Below are 12,983 nucleotides of genomic sequence, written 5' to 3' on the forward strand. Positions count from 1 at the left end.
TATATATGTATGTAGTATGTATGTATGTATGTATGTATATGTGTGTGTGTGTGTGTGTTCAGAATGCAGCAAATGGCGGGGTGTAGCCCTCATCTAGGCATGTGATCCAAAGTTAGATGAATTATCTGGTCAACACCACTACTTTTGAATAGATATTTAATTTGATGCATCAACCAAATTAAATAAATACTTTATATTTCCAAATTTTGAAATAGTGTGTAGAATATATACATATACAAGGGGAAGTTGAATCGAATAATGTGATTAAAAAGTTCATATCATCATAGCATATATAGGCCGTATATATATATATATGCTTATTCTATCTCTAACCGTATATATGATTTGGCTCTACGAACGTTGATTATAATTAATCAAGGTCACGAGTAAAATTTAAAAGACATTAGGAAAGATGTGGGCTCACAAAAGTGGGATGGCGATGAATCATGATTTTGTATCAACAAAATGTCTGAAGGGAATCTAGTGTGAAAAGATCGCTCGCGATCAATTCTTTCTTTTCTTTTTCTTTTTCTTTTTCTTTTTAACACCAAACCCTTTTTTTTTTGTATATTATAAAATGTTACATACATATATATGAAAAAATTATAATTTTGGCATCGGATATTTACATCTTTATTATTGTAATCCACTATAACCTCAAACTTTAGTTTTAGCATGTTATTTTTTTTAAAATTTTTTTTTTCCATTTGATGCGAATACGGTGACAAAATTAGTTGGAAAAATATTAAAAACTCCAAAATTTGAAATAAGCATTATTAAAACTTAAATTTAAAAACATAAAAAAGCAAAATCGTAAAAAACCATACATGACAAAAAATTAAAATTTTCCCTGTATATACATGTTCAAGATAGTTCATATAAATATCGACAATGTAAGAAAAAAAAAAGACATTGTTTGAAATATTTGCACCATTGTAGGAAAAATGATCTTCTGAACCACTTCGGATCCTATATCATAAATAAGTAATATGTATGTATGTATGTATGTATGTATGTATGTCATATTAGTCGGTTTTTTAGCTAAGAATGTTCAACGAGCTTGTCAAACAAGCTCGAAAATGAGCTTGTTAACAAGCTCGAAATGAGCTCGCTTAACGAGCTGAACTCGAGCTCGAGCTCGAACCAGACTCGTTAAACATGATAAATAAGCTATTAACGATTCAAGCTCGACTTTTCACGAGTTAAATAATTTTAAAACAAGCTGAACCTCGAGCCTCATGATAAAAACTTAGAGCTCGAGCCTATATATATATATATATATATATATTAAACGAATCGAGCACAAATCTCGTATTGTTTGGCTCGACTTATTTACATCCATAACTAAACGGACACTTTCTCGGGCCCAATATATCAACGTAAATGTTGGTGTGGTTAAATAATGTTGTAAATTGATGGTAAATTTGTAGTTTTATTTAAATAAAAATTTCTAATTTAACATACTCTATAAAAACCAGTTTTTGTGATCTTATAAGCACGTTTGGCAAACATTTTAGAACCGTTAATGGGTTATGATCTTATTTCTTCTCACATTAATTTAGGATTCATGAAAATTATTATTTAGGATTCATGAAAATTATCAAATAGTAAGACATCGAGATGTACTGTTTAAATCAATTAGTTTCATGCGAAATTGAATATATCTCAATATTTACCGCATTAACGGTTCTAAAATGTTTGCCAAACGTGCTTATAAGTTACACTCTCAACTTGCTTTGTCCGAATTAGAGCACATATATATGGTCAGTCAAGTAGGCAAGCAGGTCCGAAGTTTAGGTGAGATATAATAAATGGCTACACTAGAGTGCCCGTGGTCTCTTCATAGAGTAGATATGAGCGTGATATATATGTTCCACGTACATCTATTTATGGAAAGCAATGGTGCAATTAAATTTACCATTCAATGTCAGACAGGACAGGACAGGAAAACTTATTCATTTAGGCAAAACTTAATTGAGACCACAGGAAGTGAGAAGCTAGCATTATCAAGAACCCCACCACCGAAACATCAATAGAAAGGATGCAATGAAATTAGCAGGCACTATTCATTTATCTCAGTTCGAGACCATCAGAAGTTAGCACACTGTTAACGATTCTATTAAACTAACATACAAAAATAATTTAAAAGAAGTTCATAAAAATGATAAATTTTTAAACAAACAAAAAGATAAAATAGTAAGCTCACAATTTATAATAGTAATAAATATAGCTGGCTCGCTCTCCACCATTNTCTAAAATAATGTCAATATACCGTGAAAAAATATATTTAAAAAAAAATTTGGGCATGAGACACTTCTCTCATACAATAGTGTAGGCCCAGGAAATCACTCATGTTTTTAATATTACATGAGTATATCTCTTGTGAGACGAGTGAGACGGGTCAACTCTATCGATATTCACAATAAAAAGTAATACTCTTAGTATAAAAACAATACTTTATCATGGATGATCCAAATAAGAGATACGTCTCACAAAATACGACTCGTGAGACCGTCTCACACAAATGTTTGTCTTATTACATCTAAGGTGTGTTGTGCTATCTCGATTATATTGCTATTTGAAAGCTTGATTTGATTTTCAATATATCGTACTTGACTCGAAGTTATAATATTTTTTTCCTAAAAAATAAAAAATATATCATCATGATTATCGTTATCAAATAGTGCTAGCTGTATACGAAAAGTCCATATGTTTTAAGGCGATAGTAAGTTAATTTAATATCGAACGTAGCAAAATTTAAACAATTTCGAAACAATAAATCAATATATTCTTATTATATTTATTAATTATTCCTTTGTGAATGATGCATGCTAATAATATATATGCAATAGATATTGCTAAGTGGATTGAAGGCATGCAAGATGGGAATCTCTAGCCATGACTTGGAACAAATGTATGAACAATAAAATGGCATTGGTATTTGGTAGAAATTAATTACATGTCGAGTTGTCCAACAGACGTGGGCAATTACAGGAGATAAAGGTTCAAAAAAGCCTTCACCTATGAAATGTATTATTTTATAAGTAAAAAATATTAATTTTCATTCTAAATATGTACTTAACCGACCCGTCTTACAGTAGACCTATTCTAATCAATAATGATGGGAGAAAACCCAAATTATTAAAATGGGAAAATTGAATTTTTAATCATATATCTTCCTAATTTTTTGCAAGTTCTAACATTTATTTCGGAAGCGTTAATATATCACTACATACGTCAACGTCATATTTGTTTCACATCAGGGCTACGTCATGAGAAAATAATAGATTTTTAAAAAAAAATGAAGATAGTGTGGACTTAGAATACAATTCGACAACACAAATTACCAAAATCTCAAAAAAAAAAAAACATTACCAAAAATATAAATTTCTTTATTAAAATTAGTTAGGTTAAAGGGTACTGTTAATTAAGTTTGGTTCAAAAATCCTTATTAAATTTGTTTTAATAAATTAATTACACTAATTTGCACCGACTAAAATTAATATTACATGCAATATTCAACGATGTAACGATTCATCTTATAGCTAGTACGATTCTCAAGAAAACAATTTGACAGATTTACTTAATCATCACCGCAAACTAAATTCACATTGCCTACTATTTTTTTCGATTGTCCCTTTTCATGGCGGAGTGTAATTTAACTTGCGTGGAAGTTTGAATTTGTTCAGTGAAAAATTATTGAAATCAATTTGGATTTTTGGCGATGCATGCAAATACTTTGACGTGTGCATGTGATGTGTGTGTGTTGGAATATGGAAAGCAAGAAAATATATATATAGTTGAAAATTTTCAGACTGCTTGAACAAAATTTGTTAGCCATACCAGCTGAGTAGTGGCCTAACTTTTTGAATCTCACTGACCTACAACTCTGTCATTTTCATTTCTGCATTGGATTGGATCTTGAGTTGAAATGGCCCGTGACAATAGAGATTCGATGGCCACTTGTTATCTTTCTCGACGAGGATGGTCGACTCGAAAGAACGGGTATTGCTCTATATTTATTCAATTTTATGCGACGATGCTGCAGCCTGCATGTTTAAAGATTGAAAATGTTAAAAAAAAAATCTTGGAGTTTTGGTTTGTTGTTATGGACTGTAAACCGGTAGACCAACGATCTAAATGTTATTCAAAATATTACAAAAAAAAAAAAATTCGATTGTTCTGTTTGTGGGAGAGCATCCCATTTGAGTCGGTCCTGCCGTGTTGGCGTAGCTTGAAATGCATCCGGTGTGATTGGAAATTTGATGAACTCTACTGTAACAGGGCGATTAAGAGGTCTTATTGCTTCAACACAAAAGGAAAGGATAGCCCCTGCATAATTTCAAGCAATCCTTTCATGAATGCATTTGGTGCATGCTTTGGGGAGAAGGGAGTTGTATATATATTCCCGAAAACACAAGTTGTATATAATAACTTGATACAGGAAACAATAGTCAAACAACAATGGAAAAAACCCGGAAAAATATACCAAAATGTTGAGATTCAATTAACAAAAGAGAGGAAAGAAATGAAAATGCTGTAACCAAAATTTTAAGGAATCTGCATACACATGTAAAAAGGTTCTTTCATTTTCGTTATGAATATAGCTTGTTAAGATCGTCCGAAAAGGTTTTCCGAATGACCTCTCTCTTGAGCTTGAGTGCCGCCGTAACAAGGCCAGATTCTGGAGTCCATGCATCAGAAAGTAACTTGATCTTCACAGGGATCTCGAATTTTTCTAGTTGAGCCGCCTTTGCTGCCTGAACAGAAGATTAATGTTGCAAAACAATCTTAATCCATCCGAAATCGAAAGGGAGAGAGGTGATTCAAAATTTAATTTAATTTTATGTAAAAAAAGATGCATATTTGTTGAAGAAAGTGATTAATATCGAGTTTGGTGTTTCAATTTAAGAAAAAAGTTGACATGTTATCAACAAGAAAACCATGGGGAAAAAGTGTGCCAATCTCGCAATTGACTGCCCTCGAGCTCAATTAATCAAATTGTTATCAAGGCAAAGGTCGAGTTTGCAACATATTGACATTGTAATAAAATCATGAATGCTGAAAATCGATCAGAATGATTAGTACCTTTAGTATTGAAGTGGAGACTTCCTTCAGAGTCTCCTCCTTGTCGCACAAGTCCAAAAAGTTAGAATACCCGATCCCTTGGTTCAAAGCCCATGCTTCCAGAGTGGCCTGTGAAGCCACCACTAAGGATACACAAAAACTATGGAAAGAGTTGGCATGCAACATTATGTTGTCGATATATGGGCTAATACTCAGAGCAGCTTCAACCTGGATAGAAAATCTTGGAAATCTGAAACGAGACTAATAGTACCAGAACACAAATATAAATATAGAAACACTTTCAGCAGCAAAGCCAAGAGTAACAAGGCAAACTAAAACTCAAAATTTTAAAGGGGGCCAAAAACGGATTTTTGGGGGAACTTTAAGAGATGACGGAGAGACCACCAATGCCTACCCCTCTGGCTCTGTCACGTTCTTCATTTGTACCTTACCTTCCCTAAGGAAACATATTCCCCATGTTGGAGTTTAACAATGTCCTTTCTACGATCTATGATCTCAAGGCAACCATCGCCATGGAATTGGCCAACGTCACCAGTGTAGAACCACCTCATCCCTCTCTCGTCCACCTTTGAGCGAGCAATAAAAATTGACTAGTAAAACCATATGCTTAAAAGATATATGATGTAAGAATAAGCAAAGAACACAAATGATTACCTTGTATGCTTCCTTTGTTTTCTCCTCATTTTTGAAGTATCCAAGTGTAACGTTTGGCCCACCAACAACAATTTCTCCCCGTGGTTTTGGAGAATCGGTTATTAAATATCCTCCCTCAGGCCAATCAACCAACTAAAAAATTTCAAATATTTACGGTAAAAAAAAGATTAAAAATGTGCCCAGGAAAACAATTATAGGATATCGCAAACACGAAGACTCCATGAAGTGATTCCAGAATTCATACTATGAATTAATGCTGTGATTATTTTTTACATGAATAAAAAATGACTTTTTACCCAAAAACGATACACCCATGTACTGTCTTTCTATCTCTTCGGCAATTTAATGGGCAAGAAATAAAATTAAAATACGTTTTTTTTTAAAAAATAAAATACAATATTGAAGTCTTAAATTGTTGAAAGCTAGGAATATTTCGTATAGATGGGAAGCAATTTATTATACCTTGATGACAGAGCAAGGTAGAGGGGCACCAACATGGCCAACAGATGTATCGTCATATTCGCTAAAAGTCCCACCTCCACAGGTTTCAGTAAGGCCATATCCTTGACCAATTGGAGCACTGAAAAAATATTAAACAATGAGTTATAGATGAACAAAATAATTTTTTAAAAAAAACATAATAATAACCAGGAAATGGAAGAAATGAACTATTTGCAATCAAGTGGATGAAAAATCAATACTAACCCAAGACAAATATTGATAAATCTTTGAGTGTCACCAGAAAGAGGAGCGCCTCCAGAAAGTATGTAACGGATCTGACCACCCAAAATCGCTCGAACTTTTCTGAAAACCAAAAGGTCCCATAAAAGTTTCTCTAAGCCCCACGCCCCAAACCAGCTTCCGTTTAATGAAGACAATCGACGAGCATATGCCAAATCAAATAAATACTTGGACAATCCACCAGTAGCATCTATCTGAAGTTTTACCAAGATGTTGCTCAAACTCCTCAAAATTTAAAATTTAAGAAAAATAGAAAATAACAAAATGTCTAGAATATGAAGAGATTTCAGACCTTTTTACGCACACCGTCTCGGACACGGTCAAGAATAGCTGGAACAGCTGCCATCAATGTTGGCCTTAGTATTGTGGCATCACCTTTAGTTCCTTTCTTTATCTTATTAGAAGTATCAGTAAGAGTTAAAGGAGATCCATATCCAATAGAACTTCCAATTGCTGCTATAATATTCTGCAGTAAAATAAGATACTCAAAATATGTTCAACAAGGGATTGATCAATCATCATATTATAATTTATACATGCCAACAAAATTTAACCGGATGACATTTTATACCTCGGCTGCTAGTTCAAGAATATGAGCCAGTGGTAGGTACGCTAAATAAATATCCTGACTTCCAAGTCCAGGAACAATTGTCATCACAGCAGATGCTGTCGCTAAAACATTGCCATGTGTCATCATAACACCCTGAATGATACAAAATACAGTTAAACTCAGGCCGAGATTTTAGTAAACTTGTGACAAAATAATTCTTTGTGCACCAACCCACTTAATAAAACAAATGGTAAGTTAACTAAGAAAATTATCGACTTTTGTAATTTGAAAACAGTCATTTGTTAGCGCTGAAAAGAAAAATCAAGTCTAAACCAATGCATAGTCCAATGTTCCGTCATGTCTAGAATAAAATGGAAAATTTTATTCTATTCAAGATAAAAGAAAGACAGGGCGTTCTACATCTTCCATTTCACAAAGGAGGAAGTATGTCAATATCATTTTTCTTTTCTTCATTCAAATAGGAATTTAAGTCCTCAAAGAAGATAAATATTGCTACTAATTCAATTTCTTACTGATAACAGTAAAACTGAACTTTATCACACATTTAAATTGTAACTAATAGATTCGAACGGAAGCCATATTTCTAGGTGGTCACCTTATCAAGCTATGTCAAATATTAGACAAGAAATAAAAATAAAATAATCTAATTAGTATGACATATAAGGTAAGGTAAAGATTCAACGGAGAAAAAGAATGCAACAGAGCAAAAGATTACGTGGCTCACCAATGAACACTTGCATCAACGAATAATGCCTAGGGAGCTGAAACTCTACTCATCTATCTTAACTGATAATACAACAATCACCATTTCGCAGAGGTTAAAATATCTTGAAACAATTTCTAGCATGCATCAGATTTAGTTGCATAATATATATTATGGGGTTTAACACTTAACCTTCGGCAAACCAGTACTACCACTTGTGTACATTATCACAGCAATATCCGCCGAAAGAGGTAAGTCCGCTTCAACAGGATTTTCACGACCGAGCTTTTCTACATTGGAAAAAGAAGTGATGGTCCAGCTACTGCTTCCAGAACCCAATGGAGTATCCAACTGAAATTCGTCATCCATGCATATTATCCACTTGACAGTGTCAAGCTGTCCACTTATATTTGCAAGTTTCTTCAATTCTTTGTATCCACAAATCACAGTGGTAACCTCAGTCTGAAAAGAGTGACATTTTTTATGCATGTGAAATATACTGGCATGTGATACTTTTTTGAGCATGTATTGCCTGGTGATTTAAGTAAATATAGCCTCCAATCACTGGAAAACCAAAATAAATACCTCATTAAATGAGTGACACAGAGCCTCTTCCCCAAGAGAAGCATAAATTGTCACAACACTCACGTTGCGCCTAAATCAGCCCTGATCCAAGGAGATTTATGAATAGAAGCTATTGTAAGCACTAAGCATTAAAGCATAAAATTTATCAACGCCAATGCATTATTCACAACTAATAGAATATTCCTAAATTTGTGGTTTAATTGCACTTAGTGAAAATAAAAGAGAAATTTGGAGCATAAACTTAATCCCATACGGCTGCACATTTGATATTTCTGTTAACAGACCATGAAATCAATCAACAATAGGGGTTTCAAACATAAAGATGATGTTATGATTTACAAATCGACTTCATTAGGAAAAGAAAAGTAAATCTTGTACCCTATGTAACATGCACATTATTTACCTGCAATGCGATGAACCATTCTTCACGTGTATCAGCAAAGATTGCTGCACGTTCCCCCCTTTGATGTCCGAGTTGCACTAAACCAGAGGCAAAGTTGCAGACGGATTCAAAAACTTGTCCATAACTCAACCACTCATAATCACCTAAATGGACCTTCTCAAAAGACCTTCCATCTGCAGATATTTCCACTTCTTTCGTGATCAATTTCCGAGTCCCCAGTAAGTAATTATAAGTATGTTTTTTGCATGACTGCTCGAATAGCTCAGCAAGAGTCGTGACCCCTACCCAAGCCGTTTCCACCAGGGATGAGAACCTACTGTTTCGAATTGCATAACCAGTTTCACCTCCAACATCCACGGTCAAACCTCTTTTCTTCTCTCTTTTGGTATTCTGAATTATCAGCGCAAGCACAAGTGGAATTATGGCTCCAACATAATAAGGACCCATTCTGTCCAAGGCAGATAAATCAGTTGGAACAGTCGAAAAAATCCTTGAGATGTAGAAAGAAACGACCACAAGGATATTCTTAAACAATTTTCTTCATTGAATTTGCATAGTTTCACCGAGGTGGTTGTGACTAAAGATCAATCAACTCCCAACCAATAACAAACGACCCATTCTTACATGCAAAGTTCAAATATCAAACTTCACCAAAATAACCAGTCAACCGACGCACCAACGCGTACTTCTCTACGATCTTAATAAAAAAAATCAAAAATAAAAATAAAAACCTTTACGAACCGGCGTGATAAAATGAATAATTCAGCACGACATTCAAAATCTAAAAGCATTCTAAAAACCAGTTTACTGCACACGCATTATAGCGTTATTTGCATAAGTCCACATTGATCAAGCAGCCATAGAAATGATATTGTAACATTGAAGGGATACCAAAAGAGACCCATTTCAAGAAACAAGAAAACAAAAGTAACTAACAAAAGGGTGATATCTTTATGCAACTGATTTATGCCCAAGTTGGTAAAACAGCATAACGCGATAACATCGAATTAAAACAAAAACAAAAAAAACCCAAATAGACTCATTTCATGATAATTTACTAAAGAAGGTAATTTTACTTAACAAAAAATGGCATACCTCTAGGCAATTGATTGCGGGAAAAAAATTCAATCTTTTCCAACAAACTATATCATATATTTGTTGGAAATTACTGACATTACTCCAAATCAGCGGGAGAATGAATTCCTCAAACTCGACACTTAAAATGGAGTGATGATTTTAGACTTTTTCTATATGGCGGAGGCAACGAGACTAAGAGTTTAGATTCTCGGAAAAATTGAAGGTAGAATGCATGTTCTGTCTTAGGTTGACGGAGGTTTCCTTTTAGAACCCACACTCTTACGCTGATTGGGACCCGATGTCTATATAATATAATAGAGTCAAATTTAGAATGTATCGCCACAGGTACAATAGATTATACGGAAATAAGGTTTTTTTTTCAAAAAAAAAAAAAGTGTGTTTTTCTTTAAAAAAAATTTAATTTTTTCCTTAAAATCATTAAAAAATTATCGCGTTTTCATATCTTATGATATAATTTCATCTAAAGTAGATAGGAGATGATGTTAATACTTTATGTATAAAAAAATATATTATTTACACTCTACTTTATGTGTAAAAATTATTAATAAAATAGAATGTAAACAAAAAATAAACAGAGTGCAAATAACAATACTCTAAAAAATTTATTAAAAAAAATTATCTCCAATTTTAAACTACTTTTGGCATTGGCGAAACAAAAATAATTTATTTCAAACATTAGTAATAAATATCGGTGTTTTTGTTTAATATTATTCTATAAATATTGCATATAGTCATTTATATGGATGTACACCATGAGATAACTATAATTTATACGATATGGTTCCACAGGTAGGAAAAGTTGAATTACAGCTAAAGAATGAAGAAATTAAAGCTCGTTAAATTTTATGTCATTCATATATTGATATAAAAAGAGGCAGAGTTCAAATCTACCCTCCCTCCCCTAATGCAGGTGATAGAAAAAGTTATTAGAAATATCTTCATCATATTTTCACTTCTTCTGCGTGCACAGCACCAGAATCATATCCTCGGTTCTCCCCCTTCAATATATATGTATTTATCTCCTACTCAGTCACCCAATTCGCCCCTTGGATCATCATGTTTCTCCTTTTCTTTCTGTTTACTACAATCTTTATGACGATGCTTGTGCCTTTTAAGAACGTTGTTGTCCTCGAACTTTCCGACCTTGTGATTTTTATGCTCGTCTTTCGACTCACTTTTACGTTTTCTAGCAGCTCTGCTACATTTCTCAGACTGCACAGCACCAAAGATCCCAACAGATTTAACGGAGAGCTAATTATCCCAATGCCCGTCAAAAGGATTAGCTAGTCACAGTGAAACTTGTAAGAAATTCAGCAAAAACCACTAGTTGGGAACTTACAGAAGATGAGTCGACTGATGCTGTTCCCCTGAGGGCAAAGGCTTCTCTAAGAACATCTAACTCTAACGGTTGTATGCATGTGTTGTTTTCTTTTGAAAACATATTATGAACAAGCTCGTTCAATTGCATTCCTTCCCCTTTTCTAATTTTTGTGTCACCAACCACATTGTAAAGATAGCATGCATCTAGGATTGACAGAGTATGTGGCTTCTTGCAGAAAAGGTCGAGGTGAGGCAGCAGCTTGTAGAGGCTTATAAGGTCCTGACCACCAGTAAGTTCTCTTGGCCATATACTTCAACAACAGAACCAATTAAAAAAGAACGGGAATAGGAACTCAAAGAAATATATGATTTGTCTTAGTAACAAATAACTAAAAAATACAGTTTGTCTTTCACACTTTCTTCCTATGACACAACAATCCTAAAGCTTCAGGAATTATGCTTTTTTGTTCAAGTGGAAAATAAAGAAATTGTATTGCAATTGAGAAGATCTGAAATTACCAAAAAGGAAGTATTTTAAGAAGTTCTACTTCCTGTTTCTTGTCAAAAATCAGAATTTTAGACCAATCCCAAAAAGGGTATGATCAGGCCTCCTGGCTGAAATATAGCTTATTTTCAAGAAGGTAATGAAAACAACGAAGAATCATGGACCTGTATCATATGCATATCTCACCTCTCCCAAACTTCATGCTATCAGGATCCATCAATCAGTGACCTCCAAACAACAAGAACATCACTTCCTGAATATAATCAAGTGTAAGAAAAAGCGAACAAAAGCCAAATGCCAAGCACGATCTCTATCCCGCTGTTTCACCAACACGTCTCGATATATACACCAACAATGGATAAACAGTGCGACACTTGCAAAACATACAATCACCAAACAGAAGATTTGCGAGATCGAGACACAACAAAAGAGACCTTCAAATCCTTCCCCTTCCAACTCAAGTCAATGGGAAACAAAAAGGCAATGCTAATATTTGTTTTCGAGCAGAATCTTGACCAGGCATAAAGTAGAAGAGTATTCTCTTGCCAAACCTCAAAGACAGCATCCAAGATAGCCCAGTCTATTAGAGACAGTTTACTCATCCATCATAATGCGATTCTCACACCTTAATCCAACATAGAACATAAAAAAAATTGAGATATTTGTCATGTGATTGCTATTAAAAGATCCTGATCCTGGGCTAACCCCACCTCGAGCTTAAGTTCAAAAAATTTCAATTCAATTCCAGACATGGGTCCATTATAGAAATTGGAAAAAAAAAAAAGGCTAGTTATTTCTCAACCACTCAGCCAATTTCAATAAATAGATAAAGAAACTAGTCAATTGCTAATATTTTTCGTCTATCAAGGCGAAATTTTTTTTTTTTTGGATAAAAGAAGAAGCCAAAAGCTGCAAATGCAAATTCATGGGAAGCAGGAAATATAAAGTGAATTCAGCAATTCAATCGAAAGCTTTCGGGATATTAAATAATAAATTTACCTTAATTGAAGAATAAAATGATTTTTTGTGGGTTAAAGTCAGTCGACGATAGAATTTCGTGGTGGGGGGGATTATCTACTACTCCATAAATGGAGACGGTACCGGTTTACGTTTCCTGCAGCCTTTTGGCTATGGGACCAAATTTTTTCTATATTTTATTTTTTTTAATAAATATTCTAAAAATATAATTTATTTTGTTATTATTGGACCATTTTTTCTTCTCTTTCGTCCATGACCTTGGCATAAAAGCCTTGATCCTGTCTTCGGCTTCGTTATTACCAGGGAAAAAAAAAAAGTTGAATAAAATTTGTTGACA

General features: G+C 33.8%; 1 protein-coding gene and 1 pseudogene across 2 annotated transcripts; both read right to left on the reverse strand.

Annotated features, from left to right (window-relative positions):
• Positions 1-3,831: 3,831 nt before the first annotated feature.
• Positions 3,832-10,095, reverse strand: LOC140970355 (long chain acyl-CoA synthetase 9, chloroplastic-like; annotated as a pseudogene).
• Positions 10,096-10,591: 496 nt separating this feature from the next.
• LOC140970370 (probable mediator of RNA polymerase II transcription subunit 19b) lies at positions 10,592-12,811 on the reverse strand. 2 transcript variants are annotated; one of them, XM_073432045.1, is made up of 4 exons: positions 12,668-12,811; positions 11,855-11,921; positions 11,183-11,472; positions 10,592-11,055 (listed from the first exon to the last, which is right to left on the reverse strand). In XM_073432045.1, exons 2-4 carry the CDS (start codon positions 11,883-11,885, stop codon positions 10,870-10,872), a joined length of 507 nt encoding a protein of 168 aa, XP_073288146.1. In that variant the 5' UTR covers positions 11,886-11,921; positions 12,668-12,811; the 3' UTR covers positions 10,592-10,869. The 2 variants fall into 2 exon arrangements, with proteins under 2 accessions (XP_073288146.1, XP_073288147.1); XM_073432046.1 differs by having other exon boundaries at positions 11,855-12,293; positions 12,668-12,767.
• Between the last annotated feature and the right edge of the window lie 172 nt (positions 12,812-12,983).

This window comes from Primulina huaijiensis, unplaced genomic scaffold (genome assembly GCF_012295235.1).
Source record: "Primulina huaijiensis isolate GDHJ02 unplaced genomic scaffold, ASM1229523v2 scaffold5913, whole genome shotgun sequence".
In the NCBI taxonomy this organism is placed as follows: Eukaryota; Viridiplantae; Streptophyta; class Magnoliopsida; order Lamiales; family Gesneriaceae; genus Primulina; species Primulina huaijiensis.